The sequence below is a fragment of the Callorhinus ursinus genome, unplaced genomic scaffold, assembly GCF_003265705.2.
Source record: "Callorhinus ursinus isolate GAN/ISIS: 27379988/994484 unplaced genomic scaffold, GSC_fseal_2.0 scaffold14, whole genome shotgun sequence".
NCBI classification, from domain to species: domain Eukaryota; kingdom Metazoa; phylum Chordata; class Mammalia; order Carnivora; family Otariidae; genus Callorhinus; species Callorhinus ursinus.
In genome coordinates, this window is record NW_027397076.1 from 4,114,224 (window position 1) to 4,138,165 (window position 23,942).

Consider the following 23,942-nt stretch of genomic DNA (forward strand, 5'->3'; position numbering starts at 1 on the left):
AAGGATGAACGGATAAACCAAATGGGGCATACACATAAAATGGGATGTCACCAAGTCTTTAAAAGGAAGGAAATTCCTGATACATGCCACAACATGGATGAACCCTAAAGATACTATGCTAAGTGAAGTAAGCCAGTTACATAAAAACAAATAGTATGTGATTTATATAGTCAAATTCATAGAGGCAGAAAGGAGAATAGTAGTTGCCAGGGACCGGGAGATGGGGGGGAGGTGGGAATGGAGAGTTATTGTTAGAGTTTTAGTTTGGGAAAAAGAAAAAAGTTTTGGAGATGGGTGGTGGTGATGGTTGTACAAGATGAATGTACTTAATGCCACCCGATTGTATACTTAAAACGATTAAAACGGCCAATTTTTTGTTATATATATTTTAACACAATAAGACAAAGAATGCTCAGAGATGCTTAAAAATAATTAAAAACTTGAGACAATTTAAATACCTTCAACATTTAAATGGACGTGTAAACAGTGGCATATGCACACAACACAATACCATACAGCAATGAAAAAGTACTGCTCCATACAACAGCGTGGACGCATCTCACAGACATTACATTGAGTGAAACGAGCTATACACAAAAGAATACAGATGCTGTAAGTCCATTTATATAATGTTTCAGAAACAGGCAAAACCAAACGATAGTGATAAAATCCAGGACAGTAGTTATTAACAGGGATGAGACATGAAGGAACTTCCCAGGGCGCTAGAAATGTTCTATCTCTTTTCTGGGTGGTGGTTACACAGGTAGATACAAAATGAGAGAACAAAAGGTATTCATCAGACCATTCACATAAGATTTATGAACTTTATGTTTAACTTATCTCAATTTTATAAAATGATGCAAAATCGTGATGACAGAACGACAATGCCAGAAGGAACTCTGGAAGACAGCTGTTTGGCATGTCCAGCAAACACTGTGGGGGATTACAGAGCAGGTGGTCCCTGGGCCATGCTCTGAGAAAACTGCCCTGAGGAGATGCACTTTACCAGCCAAGGGAGAAAGACACTCTGTCCCTGCTGGAAATTACATTTACAATGAGCTACCCCCTTTTTCAGTGCTTAGGGGGCAAACACAGTCCCCATCAGTCTTCTGACTGACATAACCCAGGGAAAGGTGTAAACACAGTTTATATCTTCCCATTAACTCCCAATTCTCTAGTCCAAGATCTGGGAGAAATCTTTACTTTCAAAGAGCGAGGGCATTCCTCACTCTTAAACAACAATCCCATGACACACTAATTTAATCCCGCATCTACAGGGACACAGAGAATGGCCTTTCCCATTCATAGACATTCAGGGTCCACATTTGCCCAACTGGAGCATCACTGTAATGGGGTCTTTGGGGACTCAAACAATATGAACGTGTAAACAGCAGATGTTTACTGTGGCTCTGTTTTCGTGTTTACATGACTGCACTGCACTCCCCATTGCAGAATATTCCAGGGAGGGCCTAGCGTATTCCATAAATGGCTTCAGAGTCTCTTGCTCCAGGTGACTTGCCCCAGCCTAGCATTCGAGAAGAACCATCCCTCCCACAAGGACACTGGCTGTGTCTAGGACATGGTGGAAGAATGAATTTCAAGCACTTACTTTCATCATTAGAAACATTCCCCAGAGATGTGTGGCTGGAATAACGTTTGTTCTCACTTTCATTGAGACATCTTTCAATCCAGCTCTCTAAAAAAAAACAAAACAAAACAAAACAAAAAAAACAGAAAGAAAGAGAGAAAGAAGAAAGAAAATCACAGAATTGCAGAATTGCTGTTGGTGTTTGTGAAGAGACATGAACATCATAAACACATTCGACTCAAGTGCCAATTGGTTTTCATCTGAGCCCTGCCTGGCTGGACCTGGGCTTTCCAAAAAGCCCCATGGGCGCCATTGCTGAGGAGACAAAACGATGATTGAAGCCCCCTTGAGTATTTCTTGGTCAGATTCTACTACTTCTGGAGTGTTCACAGCCCAATAATAGCAACTGAGGATTATCTTTCTTTGCATTGAAGAGACATTCCTGAGAAGTCATTTGTAAAACAAAGTTTGGTCAACTAAACCACCGGTGGTGGTTTATGGATTGATAAATTAGCAGCAGAACGCTTTATCCAAACAAAAACAAAAAGTAAAGCAGATATAACCCTGAGGGTTCTGGATGAATTAGAGGAGGAGGGCAGGGTACTTGGTAGCCTTCCCTTTGCTCGGTGACCCCCCGAAGGGGCACTTCCAAGCACAGGCCCAAAGCCACCATAGGAGGAGATCTTAAAAGCTATACAATAGCTATGTAGTACTTTTAAAAATCCAAAAGACTCTGTTTTCTTAATCTAGTTCCAAAGTCTACAAAAGTACTTTCCATAATGTATGATGTTTATTATCCATTGGGTAGACCAGCTACCACTCCTTCCTTCCTTCATTCAACAACATCCACTAACTACAGTCAGTCCTCCTATAATGCTTGTTTTGAAAATTAGCATGTATTTCCATGCAAGTAATACAATAGGGAATGATCTGAGCAGAGAGCAAACTTTGTGTTTGCTTACACTCAATTTCTTCCCTAAGAAACATCAGGCGAATGCAGAAAACCACATGTAGCCGAACCAAACTCCATGCAAAATTCACACATGCTCACACCCCAGGCATCTACCAGCTACTTGAGTTCCCCTCGCGTGTTATGAGCCACACCTGCCCAGATAACCCACGTTCCACCACCCACCATAACTCACAAGCGGCAGCCTTTCTGACATCTGCTTCCAAGAGCAAACTTCAGGTCTTTTCCAAGGTGAAGTGCCAGACTTAACTGTCTTTCTGCACCTCTTAAACATTGAATTAACATGTGCAAAACTGTGCTATCATTTTTCTTAGACCCCTGTTTTGTTTTATGTGTCCCTGAAAGAGCTTTTGAGTGTTATGCCCCTCATTTACTTTTCTAGCAAACTGGTTTTTATCGTGCTGTTTTGCAGAATGTAGTGACTTTTAGGAATGCCTACGTGGTGTTAGAGGAGACCTATGGCTTTGTGCTTCCGCATGGCGCTGTCCCCCGTTGTTGTCTTTATAACACAGGAGCTGGCGCTAACTGAGCACCTATCCTAATCTGCCGGGTCCTTTGCATATGTTATCTCACTGAATCCTGACAACTCCCAGAAGGAAAGGTTTTAATCTCCATTTTTCTTCCTAGAAAGCAACCGAAGCTGAGATTAAGTCATGTGATTCCTCATAATTCAAAGAGCTAAGGGCAAGATCATTAGTTAACACCTTAGGTGACATAGTCTAGAAAGGAGGCAAGGGAGCCGTGGGGGGGGGTGGGGGGGGGGAGCGGGGGGGACTGGGAAGAAGCCAACGTGAACAGCAGGGAGAAATGTTGGGTTTTTGTTTTATATTTTATGTCCCAACAAACTGCTCTTTTAAAAGCTGCTTCCTAAATTGTAAATAAGTAGGGGGGAATATCCAAGGGGAGGGGCTGGAGACAGCTTGTTAAGAGGAAATGGAAAGCTGGTATTTCTGAGGAAACACTGAGCGGCAGAGAAATTCAAAACATTAAAACACCACCCCTTTCCAGACACCAAGTGCACAAAGTAGAAACCAAGGGCTTGCGAAGTTGTCAAAGGTGTGATGGCACAAGGTGGGTGCCTGTCATCACATCGCTTCTAAAGATGCATCGGGGTACAAATCTCCAGAATTCTCCTCAGGACTCTCCAGAATATATCTCCATTTGGATCTTCTAATCCCCTCGAGTTCTGGCCCCTTTTCCTTGGCAACAGCCGTGGCTGGTTTTGGACGGCAGCTCCTGAAATCTGCAGCCTCTTCCTCCACCAGAGCACACCAGCGAGGGCAACTGCTATTGTTCTGGGCCAGCCCTGGTCTTCCTAGTTAGCTATTCACATCTAGCTACTCTCACACGTGTGTGGACGTGCACACATGCATGCGCGCGCACGCACGCGCGCGTGTGCGCTTGCGCACACACACACACACACACGCACACACCCTTTTCAGCACACAGGGAACTAAGAGAAACACTCTCCCCCCTCACCCATTCGCCTGCGCCAAGATCGGGCCTGTTAACATTGGAGTCCTCAAAAAGGCCAGTTCCTGCAGGTGAGAATCCCCAGTGATTGGTGGGGCCCTCTCTGAAGAACTCATGCTAACATTCCGGAGGGGAGATGGCTCTGAACACCCAAGGCCAAGAGAGGGCAACACCAGCCCACAAGAGCTCAAGCCAAGGAAGAACTTTCCAGATGGCTGTGCCTCTCCCCCCATGTTGCCCAACACTGGAGAGAGATGAGCATGGGATGATGAGAAGAGAGAGGGGAATGGAAGTGCCAGGAAAGAAAGAAGAAATCTCACCAAGGAACACTTCCTCCACCCACGGCACCCACTCGGGTCTCTGTGACCCCACAGCTATGCCTGTATCCACTCTGCTACTCTTCTCCCCGGGGCAACAGAGTCAGGGTGGTCTCTCATGCACATGGCAGAGATCAGAAGACAGCCAGCACAGTGCCATTTTTCTAGTTAAAGTACCCCCAATTATTTCAACTCTTGCTTGGAGGGAGTTGTTCCCACTTCTTTGCCATCCAGTTCACCTGCATGGGACTGTCTTCTAGTTCACCAATATCCACTTGCTCCTGTGGCATCCAGGATGCACCCCGCAGGGTCCAGATCATGGTCCGAGCAGTGCCAAATATGGCAGAACCATCTGCTGTTCTGGACATTTGGAGTTCTTATAGCATTCAAAGGTCTCACATTCCAGACTGCACAGATGTCACTGAGACATCTAAACAGACCATGGGCCTTGGATCCACAGGTACGCTGTGACCTTCGTCCTGTTCCCCAGCGGGGGTCTCAACAGCAGCATCCACAACTCATGCCCCCTAAGTCAGGTTGCTCCATATGATTGCAAGGCCTCTAGTTAGGTCACCTGCAGGAAAATTTATATACTTGAAAACTATTAACAATAATTTTGGTCTTGCAAAGATCAAGAATTTCTCAACCAGAATGACAGGTATACTGAACTTCTGATAAAGCGCTGTGTTCATCTAACTTATTTACTTGTAGATTATGTGATTTAATAATAATAACAAAGGTCGCCGTCCATTGGGTCTTTATGGGCCAAGCATTATGCAAATACATTACATACACTAGCATACTTAATCCTCATAACAAGCTTGAGGAAGGTGCTATCAAGAAAATTAAGGCTCAGTAAGATGAGGTGACTTGTCCAAAGTCACCCAGCTAGTAAGAGGCAGGACTGCCATTCAGACTTAGATCATAACCAAAATGCTCTCTCCAAGGCGGGCTGAGCTCTCCTCTTCCTGTTAACCATACGGTCTCCAGCACACGGTGCCAACACTGCAACACTGATCAGTCTGCCTGGCATTCGAACTTTTGCTGAAACTCTACGTACATACTACAGTTTTTGCTAAATTCATTCATATATTTCTTTGCCAGGCTTTGTTATACATAGAAGGTCCTTCTGTTTAGATCCGAAATATCTTAAGAATGAAGTCCATGTTATTCTATTTCTTTTTTTTTTTTTAAGATTTTATTTATTTATGTGACAGACAGAGACACAGCAAGAGAGGGAACACAAGCAGGGGGAGTGGGAGAGGGAGAAGCAGGCTTCCCGCAGAGCAGGGAGCCCGATGCGGGACTCGATCCAGGACCCTAAGATCATGACCTGAGCCAAAGGCAGACGCTTAACGACTGAGCCCCCCCAGACACCCCCGCGTTATTCTATTTCTTTTGACTCTCACTAGCACCTGGTATGAAGCTGTTCCTATAGTAAGCTCCCAAGAAATGTTACATTATTGACACACATGACATCAAAGAATGCATCAGAGAAGTAGATACATATATCTATAGAATTTCCTGATCTTTTCTTTTTTACCACACAAGGCATAAAATGGTACAACACATCGAAGGTGATTTTCCAGATAAAGAAAGCAAAATTCAGCCAGTGTCTCTGTTGTACCTTCTGGATAGAAGAAGCTATAATAAAACCTGTGAGTGATGTAGGCACAAAGAAGACTGGCTTTTGCCCTGCAGTTGTCATCTAGAAAGCCAGGCAGATGCTACTCCCCATACTCATGAGTGCAAGGAAGGCTGTCCTTTCCGTCCACCTTGTACCCAGGAGCTGGCACTGTGCTTGTCCCCATAGATGTGGCACAATAAATATGTGTTGTGGAACGCGCTTTTTTGAAAAACATTAAGTTCCTACTGTGTGCCAGGTACTACACAAGATATTTTCACAAATGAGGCTTACATTACAGAGATCTCAGAATAATAGTATGGGGTATGTTTTAGTATCTCTACTAATAGACATGAAAACTGAGGCTTGCAGCAAAAGTTATAACACAAGGCAGGCTGCGGTCAGTGCTGCTGTATCCTCACCCTGACCTGGGACATGGGAGGAGGAGAGCTCAACTCACGCTTGGCTGCCTCCCTGCTCCCCACTGCCTCATTCTTGTTCTGTAAAAATAAATCATCTGATCTTTTAGCGAGGACCCTGCTTGCTCTAAGTGCCCAACAGGTGTGAGTTCTGCTTCTGGACTGCAAAGCACTGCTTCCCCTGACTCATCTGGGATCACGAGCAGGAAGGAGGACACCAGTCCTGCCTTGTGGATTTTCACTTTCCGAGGAGTTTAACCTGCACCCCTCAGAGGAAGACCTTCATGCCTCCTCACTTGAGACTGGGTTTTCTAGAAGGGCCTGGCTTTTCCCTTTGCTGCAGCAAAGAACAACCAGCAAGTAACTGCATCAGGGACATGGCACGTCCAAGGCTCAGAGCAGCCTCAGGAATGTGTATCAATCTGGTGGGAGGACCCGACCAAGATGGGGGTCCAAAGCCAGGTAATCCTTGACGCTCACAGGGCACACTGACACAGAACCTGATCTGAGCTTCCCAGGGCACCTCATGAGTTGAAATTCATCCCACCTTAAACATAAGGCAACTGGGGTCTAGACCGTGGCAGTGGCTGGGCCAAGGTCACACAGTCAGAGGGATTAGAGCCAGAATTCAAACCCAGACTTTCCATCTCCAAAGCCTATGCTTATTCTGCTTACCACATCGTACTGGGCACAGACCAGTGATTCTATCTTAGGCTAGCCACCCATCCATTCATTCATTTTGCACATCATTATCAAGTGCCTTCAGTGTAAAGTTGCAACAGAAGAGACGATGCATACATTTTAAACAGGGGGCCAATATATTACAGCAAGATATCTCTGGTGGATCAGGGTCTCAGGACCTGAGAATATCTTGTTTATTTATTCCTGTTTTATTATTTATTCCCCCACCTTAAAAATGTAAGTTCTAATAACCTTGTCCACCTTTGCCATGCTTCGTCCCCAGGCACCTGGCACGGTGTCAGGCTCCTGGCTGCTGGGGGTGGGTCGTGAGGAAGTAAAGTAGGGTGCGAGAACAGGATGAGGGACGAGGGAGCCTCCCCCAGGAAGGCCTCTGAGAAACAGAAGCATCTGAGCAGAGACTGAGTGCAGTGAGTGCGTAAGGCTTGCAAAGGTCCACAGAGAGGGGGCCGCAGAGGCCAAGGCCCTGAGGTGGGATCATGGGTGGCCAGTGATCATGGGTGAAGGGATGGCAAGAAGGCCCCGTGGCTGATGGAGTGGCCAAGGGGGAGACAGTACAAGACGAAAGAGAAGACAGAGGCAGGCCAGGAAGAATGTGGGGTTCGGAGTTAGAACACCTGGATTTCAAATCCCAGCCCTGCCACTTAACAGCTATGTAACGTTGGAATGATTCCTGAACCTTCCAAAAGCCCTACCTTCCAGGTTCTCCAAAGATTAACTGAAATAATGCAGGTGAAGCCCTTAGCAGGCTTGGCTTTGTGGGCCGTGGAACGATGAGGAAAGCATGGTCTCTGTCCAGCAGGAGCTCACAGCCGAGTGGTGAGGACAGATAGTAAAGGCCATGCCCAGCATTTACTGAGCTTTCTCCCCCCACACCAGTCACCCTGCTCCACATGCCTCCCCTCTACTCCTCACGGCAACTCTGAAACAGAGACTTGAATGATTCTGATTTGGGAGGAGGCCCTGGAGCCTCAGAGACGCTGGGTGAAGGCAGCCCTCTGGCTGGTGGCTGAGCCGGGTCAGGTCTGGCTGCCTCTAAGCCTGGTGTGCTCTCACTGGGGCACACAGCCTCAAGAAGCCGGCAGGGAACCGGGACTGGTCTGTTACTACAATAGTGAGCCACGGAAGCACAGAGGAGGGAGCTTCCATGTCGGCCTTCATATAGGAGGTGGCATTTCACCTGGTCCTTAAAGGATTCGGCACCTGCCAGACGGAAGAGGGCAGGAGGGCCAGGTCACGGACAAAAGCACAAAGTGGGTTCCGGGAAAGGGGACGAGCTCGCTGACCGGGGACCGGAGGAGTGGCGGGGGGACAGGTGGGAGAGTCTGGGAGGAGCAGATCGCCAAGGCCTCACCCACCAGGCCGCCGGGAGCCAGCCATCATTTTTAAGCAGTGGGGGAGTGATATGACGAGCGTTGTTTCTGAGGAACTGGATGAGAACAGGGAGTTCCTGACTTATGCAACACCTGAAGAAAATGCTGCCTGACTTACAAAGTGCCACCGGGTTTTAATAGAAGGCGTTATTCATACTCTTGGTATCAACAGTCTTTCAGGGCCCTGTGCTGGGGCCTATTTTAGGAACTCACAGCTTTAGAAATGCTACATCAAAAAGTTGACACGTCACACTCCCAGCTGCCAAGGGAGGATCAGACCCCCGGTCCTGGAGGTGCCATGGTGCCCCCCGCCCCCGTCTCCCTTCCCCCGGGCGCAGCCATTACCAGTGGAACCATGCCAACAAGGCCTGCTCCTGTCTCCCCCGGCCCCAGGGCGTAATCTCCTCTTCATCATTCTCTCTCTCGGCCCCGGTTTCCCTCTGCCCTGGGCTCCCCACCGTGGTGACACACAGGAACACATGGAAAGTCTGGGCCCAGGAAGTGGGCAGCTGTGGCCTCTCGGGGGTGGGGGGGCAATAGGTCAGTGGGTTGCCATGGCAACACCACAGGCCCTGCCCCAGGGGCCGCTGGGTTCCAGGAAGGGCCCCCCACCCCCGCGTCACCCCCAGGGGGCCACCCCACCCAGCCCCGGCTTGTATTCGGTCTCTTGCTCAGCAAACATTGCTTCAGCGCCAACTGTTTGCCAGGCACTGAGGTTCTCGTGATGGACACTGCAGACAAAGTCCCTGCTCTCAGGGAGCTTGGAATCTGTGGTGGACGTGGACAGAAACAAACATGCAAGATGACTTGAGAGCATAAGGAGTGTTAGGAAGAAAATGAGGCCATGGAATGGGATAAAGACAGACGGGGGTGCTGTTTGAGGTAGCGGGACACTGAGGGCCTGTTGGAAAGAGGGGATGTGGGAGCAAGGGCACAGACCTGAGGAGGGAGTGGGCTTGAAAACCAGCGTGGCAGGGAGAGGGAGGACGGCTGAGAGCAACAGGAAACCAAGTCAGAGGCAGGAAGTGCCGAACGCGTGTAGGCACTTGCTGGCCCTAGAAAGAACCCACACTTGTCCCAAATGTGCTAAGAAGCTGTCGAAGGGCCTGAAGCAGGTGACATGAACTGCACCGGCTCAGAAAGCGGAGCCTACTAGGGGGCCGTACATTCATTCATCCCACTACCGGCTGGTGAGGTATCTGTGGAGCACCGTGGGCCAGGCACTGCTCTACACGGTAGGGGCATAGCAGCAAACCAACGTTTCTCTCTTCAGGGAAGGTTAGAGTTTAGCGTGAGAGTCAGCTGTTAATTGAGATGGGACTCCCGAGAGGGCCGCAGAAGAGAATAAAATGGAGTTTGATCTAATGTGTGAGTCAAGGAAACTTCTCGGAGGAGGCGGCATTAACCTGACAGCTGAAGACTCTGAAGGCATTATGTTGCCACCCCAAGTTAACAGGTGGGAGGAGTGTTCCTGGTGGAAGGAATGTCATATGCAAAGGCCCTGAAGCTGGCCAAAGAATGATGCATTCAAGACACTGACGAGCAGCCTGAGTGCAAAGGCCCACATGCATTCAGAGACTCATTCAGCCTGTGTCTGTTGAAGCCGTTCTGTTTGACTAGCACTCTGTAAGATGCTATGGCACATGTGCACATAAAAACCCTGCCTCTGTACTCAGGACCAAGTTAAAGAGCCTGGATTTTGTTCAACAGGTGATGGGGAACCTCTAAAAGTTGCTGAGTAGAGTGCCACATAAGCAAAACTGTTCTAGGGGCGCCTGGGTGGCTCAGTTGGTTGAGCGTCTGACTCTTGGTTTCAACTCAGATCATGATCTCAAAGTCATGACCTCAAGATTGTGAGATGGAGGCCCAGGTCGGGTTGGGCTCGGCTCAGCAGGGCGTCTGCTTGAGACCCTCTCCCTTTCCCTCTGCCCCTCCCCACTGCACATGTGCAAACACTCTCTCTCTCTTAAAATAAACAAATAAATCTTTAAAAAACAAAACCAAAAACTGTTCTGTGGGCAGCTCCATCTGGTGCTGCTAAATAACACAATCTCAGAGGGGAGAGAAAGAGAAGCAGGAGACCACAGGATTATCACAAACTTTGGAGACTGAAAAGCCACATTATTAGTAATTTTGCCAGGACCACATGTGTAAGCTAGGACTGTCCCAGGCCACCCGGGACTTAACGGTCCCCCTGGGTAGGAGGCCGCTGAAAGAGTCTAATGAATTCTGAGTGGCTGAGAACAGAGGCAGCGAGATGAGAAGAGCTAAGAACTCTGCCCTCTTTCCACCAGCCATATTCACTACTCTAGCTGGTCCAGGACACCGGTGTCCCCATGTCCCCACATCTCTTCCTCACCTGCTGGGATCTCAATCACAGCGTGAGGACATGGGTCTGAGGTGACGGTAATGACATGTCCTGGAATGTGGCTGCCCACATCTTTACCAACATCAGCACCGTAGCTCCCTCTCGGAGCATCAGTGCTGGGCTCCTGGTCGTTTATGGGGGTTATGTCGTCCAGTCGCAGCAGTGCACATGGGGAAGGTGCGCGCTACACCGATGTGTGGCCAGAACACCAAGGAGTGTGAATGGCTTGGTGCACAGTCACCCCACACGCCGGGCCTCAGGATGTGCCCACTGGGTTGTCCTTGCCCCTGTAGCTGATGGGTGCTCCCTGCGCACAGGGCCAGGGTGCTCGGATGCCACCTGCACTGAAACCTCAGCCCACTTACCATCTGCTCAACACCCTATGGCCTGGACCTATCTCCCTGCAAAGATGGAGACAGGATTTGCTTCCTCCTTCAATTCAACCCTTTACGGTGACGAGACTCCCAATCCATAACCCCACTCACTCTCCTTGCAGTGCTTGCTAAAAAACACCCTCGCCAGTTCACCTTTTCACTTTGCTTCTTTTCCTTAAAAATCTGAAGCATGGGAGCGCCTGGGTGGCTCAGTTGGTTGAGTGTCCAACTCTTGGTTTCGGCTCAGGTCACAATCTTGGGGTCCTGAGATTGAGATCTGCTTCGGGCTCTGCGCTCATGCAGAGTCTGCTTGGGATTCTTTCCCCCTCCGCCCCTCCCCCTGCTCATGCTCTGTCTTATAAATAAATAAATAAATAAAACCTTTAAAAAAAAAACTGAACCGTGTTTTCATGTCTTCCCCAATTCTAATATATTCCTTTAAAAAACAACCCTCCCCCAAACTCCCACTGTAGATGTGCCTCAGTTTCCACTGCAATTAAATAAGAATTCCTGCTTCGGAAGGCTACGGTGAGACTCCTCTAAGGCCGATGACGGACGAGAGTCTCTGAGGAGGCTGATGTTCTGGCTAAACACAAGGCCGTCTTACTGCTGCCACCAGGCATCACCACTCTTCCTTAACCCCCGTCAGCCTTGGTGCTCTCCCATCCGCCCAAACTACTCACTCTTTGTTTTTAGAGGCCTCTCCAGACTCCCCATGTTCACCTGCTGGCCATGCTGGCTCCCCATCTGGACCCTGGGGAGCCTGTCCTGCAGACCTGGAAACTAGCAAGTGTCAGGGCCAAGCCCCCCAACTCTTGACCGCAGCGAGAAAGCCCCTCCTGTCGGCTGGGGGATCCAATACAGAGACAAGGACGAGAAGGCCTGACTGCTGAGCCTCGCTGTCTCACTGGTTTGTGAACTTGACCACATACTACCTTTCTGAGCCTCAGTTTCTCTGTCTGTTATAGTTACAATAACTACCACTGTGTGAGCCTCCATTTTGAACCACTCTGCTAAACTGCTTACATCCTCTTCTTGTAATTACTTCATACATAGGGATTATCATCTCCTTTTATGGATGGGGGAAGCAGGGCCAGGGAGAAAGGCCTGGAATGAAAAAGCTAAGACCTCTGTCTTCTTTTTGGCTAACGGTATTCACTCTCTTAGCTGGTCCATGTGGCCAATGTCCTTGTGTGTCTTCCCCACCAGCCGGGGTCTCAATCATGGCAGAATGCAGGTGAGTCCAAGGTGACACTAATGTCATCTCCTGAAATGTGGCCTCCCAATGCCGGCAGCGTCATCTTCAGGATGATTTGCCCCAAATCACACAGCCGGTAAGCAGCGGGGCCCAGATTTGACCCTGAATCTAACCTAATCATTAACTTATTTTTTTCTTCAATTTTTCATTGTAAATATTACTTATTGTAGTAATAAGTAAATATTACTTATTGAGCACCTACTATCAGACACTAATCTGGGCTCTGAAGATACAATAGTAAACAAAAAACACAAAGTCACTGTTCACATGCAAGCAACAAAAATAGAACTTAAAAGAATCCACAGGTGAAAGAATATCTTTAAAGAATGACAATTCGACTCAAAACAAGTCAGCAGTTACACCTAACCATTACCTTATACTAGAATACCCGAAATTATATAGGCCTTAAAGTCTCATTGCGAGTACTAAGCTGTGTCTAACATAATACCAACTACACAACAGGTGCTCAGTAATGTTACTGCCCCTTCTCACTTTAGGAAAACTCAGCACAGAAAACTCTAAAGCTGTCAGAGAGATGAATGAAGGCGTCATTATCGGCAACAGACAAGAATTAACGAGGAAACCCCGAAGTGCCCGAGTGGCGTCAGCTCAGAGATCACAGACTCAACAACAGTCCCCGGAGACTAGAAAAAATTAAAGCTAAGGTGTTCAGTGCCATCCCCTGTCGAAGATACATTCCACGTAAAAGCAGATCTCTGCTCTGAAAATGTCCCTGGGAACACCAGAGTTAACGTACCCACCTGCATAAACAGGCTGTAAAAACTTCACTTTCCCTCCACCTTTGCGGGGGAGAGTACCTACCACTACCTAACGCTGGCAGACGTTTCCTTGGTCTCTATTTCTATGATTACAACATTATTAAAACATATAAAAATCTGAAAAAGTTTTACTGGGGCCAAGGCTCCTCGCTGTGCACAGCATCTGACGTTATTTGCTTCCAGACATCACTGCCTTTTCTAGTTCGTGTGTTTGCTTTGCCGCCTCTGCACTTCTTCTCACTCCCTCTATAGGGGATGGGGCCTCCCCCTGGAACCTTAGGAGCCAGCCACTCCCGACGGCAGGACCCAAACGGACTTCGAACTAGTCTGAACTTTGGAGATAAATCCTCAAGACATCCTTCTGTTCAGCGAAATGCTTTTTTTCCTGTGTTAATTGATCCTCAAAACTATATTTTAAAATGTTGAAAGGAGAAACCTATTCATCCACAATCCCACCCCTTTCACATGTGAATACTTGTCCTTTTTCCGGGTGCTTCCCCGTCTGATGTCCACATGTGCACATATATGAACTGTATCCCCAGTGGACAAACATGCAGTTTCTACTCATTCTCCCCTTAACATTCCATCATGCAGACTTTTCCTGTTTTGCTACAGCCCTCGTAGTTATCATTCATAGATGCCCAGTGTTCCCTTGAGCTAATATACCTATTTTTATAATGTCTTCATCAACAAGGTGGTGCATATTTTTTCTCTCTTTAGTATTATTTCCTGAGAGTCACCTAGGAGAAGGAAAAGCAAGCACATGAGCTTAGAAACTAGCCAGAAATGGGTGCCCTGAATTCCGGCCTTTGAATTTTAGGCAAAGTCTCCAAACTCAGTGTCCCCTTGTGTAAAATGTGGAGCATGATAATCTGCCCACCTCATCTTAATGGTGTGAGGTGTGGAAAGCCCTTAGCATAGCGCCTGTTCTAGAACCATGGAACCACTATGATTCCCAAGGACCTGTCTATGTCAGAGGCACTTTGTGTATTTTAACAACATTGTAGGTGTTAAGCACACAGCCCGTGGAGCTCAACTGCCAGGTTCAAGTCTGATTTCCTTGCTGTGTGACCTGGGGTGAGGGACTCAACCTCCTCGAGCCTCAGTTTTTTGTTTTTAATCTGCAAAAGGGGGGTGGTCATAACAGCACCTCATGGAGTTTCTATGAGACTCAAGTGAACAACGCATAGAGTGTTCATGGGATAAGCACTATGAAAGTCCTAGCTATTATAATTTTTACATCTTGCCCACCCCCAAGGCATGCTGCACTAGTCCCTTCTGTTAGCGTTCTTTCTGTTTGATTCTTAGATCTTTTGGTGCAGCGAAGAACCTTGGAAGCCAGGAGGACACTAATTCTACTGCTCCCCTTACAAGTGACCAAGCTCTGCAACCCTAGGCAAATTAGTTAACCTCATGAACCTCAATTTCCTTCCTATATATAAACAAAAAACTACCCCATGAAGTTACCAAGAGGATTAGGACAAAGAATATAAGCTCCTTAAGAGCTGACTGTACCTTATTCACCCCACTGTTCCCTAAAATTAGGATGGAGCTTGGCATAGAATTGCAGATCGATGAGGAGAGGGTGGAGGAAAAGGAATGAACAGCACCAGCAACGATGAATGGCCCCTAGTAGTGTCTCAGAAGAGGGCCAGCTCAGCCATAGTTAATCAAGTACTTATCTGCATGGAGCCATGAACCACGTTTCCTAGAAAGCAAGCAAAGAGATGTAGCGTTCTTTGTAATATGAAGGATGGATTGACATATCCTTTTTTTTAAAAAAGATTTTATTTGAGAGAGAGCGAGAGAGAACACGCTTAAACGTGCATGACCTCATTATATTCTCTTAACCCTGGAAAGTACAGTGTAGATGCTTTCACAATGAAGAAAACTGAAAGCTTCAGAGGGAGAGGGAGAAGCAGACTCCCAACTGAGCAGGGAGCCCGACAGAGGGCTTGATCCCAGGACCCCAAGATCATGACCTGAGGCGAAGGCAGACGCTTAACCAACTGAGCCACCGAGGTGCCCCAGATTGACTTATATCTTAAGTAAATATTTATTGAGCACTGACTTGTGCAAGACACCCTAGTAAATGCTTTGCCCTGGGCTAAGCCCAGATAGTGATGACACAGGGGGAAATCTTGAGAAACAAAGGAGGAAGTGTCAAGTAAACATGTAAAATGAGGATGGAAATACGTGTGCACTTTCACGCATGTGGGTCAGTCCACCATTTGGCACAGTTAGGACAGTCAGCTCTATGTGGGAGGGAAACCACCATCTCCTTCCTTATGACCCTGTGTAGAGATGGCCTTGTTTAAAGAAAGCACGATCAGCTTTGGTGCCCTAACTGACCTCAGGGTGGATACCTCTTGCTATGTGATCCAATGGGTGTGACTGAAGCCACCGAGTGGCAGTTTCACTAAGAATAAACTGGGAAAGGGGCACCTGGGTGGCTCAGTCGGTTAAGCGTCTGCCTGTAGCTCAGGTCATGATCTCGGGGTCCAGGGATCGGGCTCTCTGCTCAGTGGGAAGTCTGCTTCTCCCTCCGCCTCTGCTCCGCCCCCTGCTTGTGCTCATGCATGCGCTCTCTCTCAAATAAAATCTTAAATTAAAAACAAAAGAATAAACTGGGAAAGACATGCCTAGCTCACAGGTTTATGAGGTCAGGTATTGAAAAGACTGAACACAGTGGCAGTGTTGTGTAAGTTTGTTTTCTTCTATGGGGTCCTTACAGGGTGGGGGAGGAGAGAAGGCAGGTCTCGGAAGCTACCAGGGGAATGCAAGGAGAAGCACATGGAGCTCAAAGCACCTTTTGTTTATTGAGCTTTTATGACACGCCAAGGCCCTGTGCTGACCCTTCACAACACTTTACTTCATTTAATCCTCACAATACCCAGTGAGGTGGGTACTATGCACGGCCCTACATTACTGGCAAGCAAACTGAGGCTCAGAGAGCTTACCTCACTTGCTGAGTTCATACATCCAGCTTACGGCCAAGCCAGTTCTCAGCAAGCCTTTGGGATTCCAGAGCCAGAGCTGTTAATGATTGGGTCGATGATTGCAAACTCCCCCTGTTAATAATTGTATCTGTGATTGCAAACTGTAACACGCTATGCAGATGGAAGGTGCTGTTTTAACACCAAGCTTTTTATGCTGAACCTATTATAAGAAAAGTCATGCCTGTAAGTAGATAGATACGAAGCCCTGATCATGTGTGTAAGATGTCAAATTTGCCAAGGTAACTGGCAGTTGGGGGATACCTCCCCAGTGGTATCCTACTTTAGCAGCTCGGGAAATGATTTGAGACGAAAGGCACACAGTGCACCGAGGCACCTCTGAAGGAAGGAGCGTCCGTGGGCGTCCTCAGTCAGCAGCCTGTTGCCAAAGTGACATTGAGGTCCCCTGGCAGCCAGACACCCACTGCCACCCTTGACAGTGAGCTCCCAAGAACCGCAGTGTGGACTGCTGTCTCCCCCCACCATCAGGATCAGGGATGACTTGGCCTCCTGAACTTCTTTAGGTAGTAGAGGAGGTGAGGTAGCATGGACATCTCTCGGGTTTTCCTTCTAACTCTAGGTTTGGGGAGGCAAGGAGGCAGCCTGGCTCCAAAAAATCAGAGAAACCTGTGTTCAAAACCTGGCTTGACACCCCAGCTGTTTGGCCTGGACACATTAACTTGGCTCTCTGAGTCTCCGCTTCCTCACCTGTAAAACAGGGGTCATGATACCAAAGGTTCAGTATAAGAATGAAATGAGGTGACATGCATAAGCAGTTAGCACAGAGCCCGGAAGAGATGATACATTTTATTAATCTGTCACCCGGTTTCAAAAGGAGGGGGTCACTTTATTTAAAATGTACCTAACAGGCTTGAAAATAACTCATTCAGTCAGTCTGACATCAATTACCAAAATGATTTCAATGTAGTTCCTTTCTTCCCTCCCATTCTTTGCTTCTCAAAAATGATCTATGTGTCAGTATATAGTCTTCAGGTACTGTCTACAATCATACAGCTTTGGTGGAGCTTTTTGTTCGTTTTCTAATCTCTCAATACCATGAAAACCTCTGCACAACACCCAGACCTATTGGGAGTCCCTTTTTTAGGTTGCTCATATCTTGGATCCCTCTACATCCCCGGTGTGCTTTCCCAGCCGTGCTCCAGGTGAGACTCCCACCTGGTGCAGGGTGCCTGTGGGGCAGGTCTGAGAGGACAGATCTCCCTGCTCCCAGCACCTCCTCGGCTGTGCCCGGGGAGGTAGCCCAGGCAGAGAGTGCCCTGCCGCCTGGGCACACTGAGGAAACCCCAACGAAACAGAGAAATAATTCATTCTTCTAATCACAGCAAAGTTTTCAAACTTTAAAACGGAGCCTTGATTAGAAGAAAAGCTGTGGTTTTTTTTCCAAAAGCCTGGTGTTTCTGAAAAGGTCCCCTACCCAAACCACAGCAACCTCAAAAACTCTGCCCACTGAGTTGAAAATAAAAGTTCGTGGAGACCAAAGCCTCTCTCACAATAACCGCTCAACGCTTTGGAAATCTTCTTTCCGATGCTTGGAAGTTTCAACGATTTAACTGAGGGCTTCTAGCCCTCTGGAATCTCTCTTCCATGTAAACTCCCAGGGCTTTCTCAGCCAACATTGTTTATTTTGTATGAGGTCAAATAATGCTTTTATAGAGAATCTACTTCACTTTTGGAAAAGGAGTCATTAAGTAGAAGAAATTAAACTCCTAGAAACAAAGATAATATAGCCTTTTTTCGTAGTCACAGAAGGATGACACAAAACTAGTTGGTTTTCTTTTGGGTGGGACAAAAAACTATTTTAGGCACATCCTAATTCCTAATTCCTCTCGCACTCTAGATGTATTATCAGCAGTGGAATGGAACCCTGCAAAGAAAACATGGCAAAATATTTAAAGTAATCAATACCACATCATAATTGAGTGTGTGCCATGGGCTCAATTCTGGAACTTTATAAAATCCAAATAACTTCAATAAGAACCCGGCTTACCCATGAGCATTTAGAATCGGTACACAAATTAGAAGTACATTACACCCCCTATGCACACCTCAAATCTAGACTAATCGTTCTGAAAAAGATGACATGGGACTCAAAAAAAAATCACTCATGCTCATCTTTTAAAAATTATACATACAATAACTGTAGCGTTCAAAGAAATTCCTTTCTTCAAAAATCTAATAATAGCGTGAAATGATTTCACAGCGATCACAAGATTCAAAACAAATACGCTGTTGTAATTTTCTTCACGAAATGCATCTACGCCTCAAAAATTAGCTGCTGCTAGTGCAATTAGCAATCACTGGTCACTCTTCGGATTATTCAAATGACAGTTTAAAATCTAGTTCAAGAGTAGTTCCCTTGTGTTGACTGAATGCATTTTCTCCAACGAGATGGATTCAGGGGATCAATGCTTATGAAGTGGTAATTCTCCATTCCCATTAAATAAAAATCTGCCGTGTTCATCAATCACATTTAGGCTGCATCTAAACAACACTGACCTTTAGCACAACTGGTTAGCCAGAAAACACACAGGACACAAAGTGCTAACTAACCTTCACTGGATCGCAGCCTTTTCAAAGGCTTTCTTGTTATCCCTTTAAATTAAAACAAGACCATCACGACAATGGAAACCCACCGTGTCCAGGTTCACCTGTCTGCTAATAATTATTGATTGCTCAGAGGCAGATGATTCTTTTATGTTTTATTGGGGATTAACCAACCACACAAGTGGAAACTACATACATATTTGGAAGTTATTCTGCTCTGAGGATCAGCGTGAACACAACAAAAACCAGATAATCTACCGGTATAGGGCAATACAGCCCTAGTTACCTATGTTTGGATCATATTCAACTGAACACTGAATGGCTGAATTTCATTCTTCTCTGGTTTTATGGTCTCTCTCTCAAAGTGGTTAACATTTCAAAAATTCAAAAATCACAATATAGATAAAAAGCACATGATAAAGGCAGAAGCAGAACAGGTGAACATTTTGGTCCTTGCATTAAAAAAAGATGCAAGAAAGGCAAAAGAATGAAACTCTTTCTGTGTATCTTGCTAAACGGAGTTTCAGAGAGTGGCTCGCTTGAAACCGAATTTTCCACTTCCTGAAAGTTAAGGGTAAGATTGTCGTCTTTAAAACGGTGATGCCTACAAGGGGAAAGGGCGGCAGGAACGGAGAACATAGGCCTTCCCATTCCAGAACGGGAAGGGTCTCGGGAGCTGTGGAGGGGCCCCCGGCAGAGGGGTGCAACCTAGGTCCACTTTGAGGGCCCCGTGGAACTTCCTTCCCAGACTCAAATTCCAACCGACAGGTGTTGCCTCTACCAAGACATGTTTTCTACTTCCTTTAACAAACTGGACAATACAAGGACGAAATCACGGCAGATGGGAGTACCTAAGATGCCTTCTTCATGGGAAAGGTAGGGAAATGAGAATGAAATTAATCCCTCCTTCCAAACTTTAGAAAAGAATGATTTATCTTGACATCAGAACCGAGGCTGTTTCTATGCAGTACAGAAAACAACTAGAAAGGATGGAACAGTCTACATTTGTTTCAGGATTCTTATGCCCCTTTCCCAACTAGACACACAGAACTTGGCATAGGAAGACCAGATAAATATTTTTAATAATAATATCTGCCACTTACTGAGCAATTTCTGGAAGCCAGGCTCAACTTAATGTGTGTGATCTCATTATGTTCTTTGAGCCCTGGAACGTACGGTGTAGATGCTTGCACACAGAAGAAAACTGAAAGCTTGGAGAAGTGAGGTCATTTGCCCTGGGTCACACAGCTAGAAAGCGACTGAGCTGTCCAACAGCAAAGCTTATGTTCTTTTCATTAAGTCAGATCACATTCACCTCCAGTCATAGGTTAACACACGCCTGTAAATGACTTCTAGCTGCAATACACTGTTAAGTCACCTGAAGGCTACGCATATTCATACATGGCCTAATGGCTTTTGCCTCTTTAGTTTAATCTTGCGGAGCTATGTCTGTATGTGAGCACGAAGAAAGCTTTGACATTCTCAGGGACAAAGCAAATGTTAACTCAACCTCGAATGAATCCCAAAGACTAAAGTACATTTTACATCTGTAGTAAAGATATGAATGCTTTATCTCCCTATTTTTGCCAACAATAGTTAAAAATTCTGTCTCCCCAGTTTAATGGACTATCCTGCCACTTTCATATAGGGACAAAATAGCAAGTCGTTTGCTTTCACTAAAATGATATATGCTTTCCTGGACGTCCTTTCCAACACAACCCTCTCCCTCACTAGAAGAAGGAGGAGGAGAGGGAGGGGGAGGAGGAGAGGGGACAAGAAGAAGAAGTCATCAGTATAGCCTGTGACTAAGAGTGTGGACCACACGTAGGTTAGGCCACCTACTCCCTTCGTGGGTATCCTTTATCTGCCCCAGAAACCACTACATATAATGGAGCAGATCGTAATAGTACCCGTAACATATATTTTAAAATACAACTAATAATGCATTTATTTTTTTCAACTAATAATGCATTTAAAGCACTTAGTTCATGCCGGGCATGTGAAAGGCATGTAACAAAGTTTTAAAACATAAATGCAAAGCTAGATTCAGCACTTGCATGCTGCGTCAGGAAGTCAGGTGCGCGCAGTGGCTCTTGCTCCCCAAGTAATCACGGTCTGTCTTACCAGCCCAGCTTCTAATGCTCAGAAACTCACTGAATACTTTATAGCTCCTAGCTTCAGTTTTTGTCTCTAGCCCATTGGCTTCCCCATTTTCGCTGTGAATAACAACAGATCCTTCTTTATAGTGCTGTTGTGAACATTAAATAAAAATGCTCAGTAGCGCAGTAGAGACATGTATTGACTATGTTACCTATGGCCACTTTCACATTTTATACAGGGGCCCTTTCAGATGCTAGGATCAGTTCCATTACAACATTGGGGCTGATCAAGAGTAAGCTTCCAGATCAAGGGCACCCAGCTTTATGGGGCACCCAGAAGGTAGCAACCTTCCGGTCACCATGCTCTACCTTCTTTACCCCAGATAGTGGTTTTTCTCTTTACAGCGCTTATCACTCACTGAAATTACCTATTTCGTGTGTGTGTGTGTGTGTGTGTGTGTGTGTGTGTGTGTGTGTGTGTGTGTGTGTTACCTTGTTTGTCTAGAATTTATGCTTCAGAAGAGCACTAACGGCATTTTTGGTAAGCCCAGCATCCAGGAGAGTGCATGGCACAAGGAGACGTAGTTTTCTTGAATGAATAAAGCAAGCTAAACTGTGTCCAAAATCGTCATTCAACCACTCTGATTACACTGTCCTCCATCACGGCCATCATTTAAAATCCCCTCCAAATGAAGATTCATAGGACTCCTTCAGAGACGTTTTCTCTGGGGGCCAAGACTAAAACTTTCCGTGTTTCTCCACTTTCGCCCGCACGTTGCCCTTCTCACCAAGTGGACTTCAAACCCATCTCAAGGCCAGAGGCATCACCAAGCCCTGCCAGGCTAGCACTCTAGCGGGGCCCATGGGAGGTGGGCTGGCTGGGGTAAGGGGACAGGCTTTCCCAGTCTGGTCTCATACGAGCTGTGGCCCCACGCAAGTTCCGGACCCTCTTTCATCCTCCCAAAGGGACACTGCAGAATTACGGTAAGGCTTAAACAACTAGTGTGTGAAAAAGGGCCTGTGATGGGGCTGACCCATAGTGGGTACTTGACAAGAAAGCACATCCTTTCCCTCAGGCTCCAAGAGGCACCTACATCTATGTCCCCTGGCGCTCACGGTTCTCAGGGTGTCCACACCTTCCCTCGTCAAATGTACTGCAAAGTCCTTGATGGCAGAGACTGTGGTCTTGTCCATCCTGCCACCCAGCAGGCGCTCAGTGAGACTGAATAAAACTTCTGATAAATTCACGCTAAGTAATTTTCTTTCACTTTTACCTGACGCTTCCAAATCATCTGTCTTTGAGTTCATTCTCTCTCCCCTATAGCCTTAATAAAACCACACAGATATCTCAAGTAGAGTGGAAGGGGCAAAAAGAAGAGTAGACACTCCTTGCACCTTTTCCATCCCGCAGAGCCCTGGAGGGGCAGCTGAAGAGGGTCCCAACTGACCCACAGAACACGTACGGTGGGCTCTCAGGGGCCTGTGCAAGTGGAGGTCTGCCCATCCGGCACCCCATGCTGTGATGTCACCATTCTATGCCTTCTCAGCCTTTTCCATGCAGACACCAAGGCAAACACACACACACGCCAACTTGACTTAGAATCACCACCTTACAGCATTAGAAATGGAAGAGAAACCCTGTGCTTGAAGCAGGTCACAATTACATCCCTCTCTTGGAGTGCTTTTGAGGATCGATGTCTGGAAAAATGCTTCACACAGTACCTGGCAGATTCCACATACGCAATACAGGCAGGTAACCGTATGGAAAAATTTTAGGCGGGCCCTAGCAATCTTTACATCCAATCCATTCAACTATAGATGAGGCAACAGAGTATCAGGGAGAAGGGAAGGAGTCCTCTGCTCAAATTATCACCAGGTGGGGTGGCTAGGTGTGAGAAGACTCTCGCCTCTTTCTAAAAGCTTGTGCAAGGGAGAATGGAGTCTGGTTTTCCTTTGATAGCAACACTTCCCTACTTTGGCCAGTGTGTATACCTCTCCCACATAGGTGAGGGTCTCTGATGCCGGCTTCATCATCTAGAGGCATTTCAGTGTTTCCTAAACTGATGCTGGGTATAGCCCCATAAAATTCAGCGTCTTAAGGAATGCACCTTAGGTATAATTAAGAAAGGAAATTCTAGACCTTTAAAAAGTGGTTATCCAAGGTCCTTCTTGACTCTTAAAATCCTAATAGATGACTCACCAAAATATTTTAGTATATTATTAGTGTGGGGAGAGATGCACTAATTGCGCAGTGGGTCACAGTTCAGATAACGGTAACCAGCTCACATATGCTTCCTGGGTTCTACAAGTGAAGAGGTTTCCTGGATTCTATCATAAAGAGGTTTGTATCTAATTTATCAGAAAATTCCAGACTGTAAGATGTCTAAGGTTTCATTTTACAGACAATGAAAATCTGAAAAAGCTATATAAGATTTACCTAAAGTAACATTATAAATCGCTGAGTCAGAATTATAACTCAGAGCCTTTCCCACTGTACAAAGGAGAGGAAAAAAAAAAAAGGAAAAGAAAAAACTGGATAGGATCTCCCCGCTCCCCTACCCCCAGATTTCAGACCCGGCGCCTCCTTCTCTCCTCTTTCCCACCTTGTTCTATCCCCTCACCCTTTTAAGACTGAATTTGAGGAGGAGCGACGAGAAATTCATCCTGGGTGACCTCCGGGGCATGAGGAAGAAAAGCCAGAACGTTTCACGTCGGTGCGCTTGTGGCTCGTGGGGGAGGCGGGCGCACTGCCCAGCTGGTGCCTACCCTAGGGATGGGGAGGGAGGCTGCAGGAGAACCTGGTGAAGAGGAGTGGGAGGAAGGGCGCACAGGTGGGCACAGAAAAGGTGTAGCTGGAGCGAAATTAGAGACCCCGGCGCCTCTGGGGTGCAGGTCAGTCCAGCTCTCACACGGCGGCGGGAAGGCCCGGAGCAAACTCCTCTCTCCAACTCGCACTCGCTCCTTTGTTGTCGGCCTGTGTCGCTGGCTCCCGCTCATGCCCTCCGGTCCCCCGCCCCCCATGAAGTCACCCCAACTGCAC

The 23,942-nt window shown here is 46.8% G+C and overlaps 1 protein-coding gene across 6 annotated transcripts in view; it reads right to left on the minus strand.

Annotated features, from left to right (window-relative positions):
* Positions 1-23,942, minus strand: part of RFX4 (regulatory factor X4) — a 155,589-nt gene that overhangs the window by 127,210 nt on the left and 4,437 nt on the right. For 4 of the 6 annotated variants that reach the window (XM_073900349.1, XM_073900351.1, XM_073900348.1 and 1 more), the window contains exon 2: positions 1,610-1,696. The exons of 1 other annotated variant lie outside the window; for it this stretch is intronic. In XM_073900349.1, the coding sequence (XP_073756450.1) occupies positions 1,610-1,696 (87 nt within the window). Of the gene's footprint in view, positions 1-1,609; positions 1,697-8,808; positions 8,879-23,942 lie in introns of those variants that run through there. One more of the 6 variants, XM_073900347.1, reaches the window with a different exon arrangement.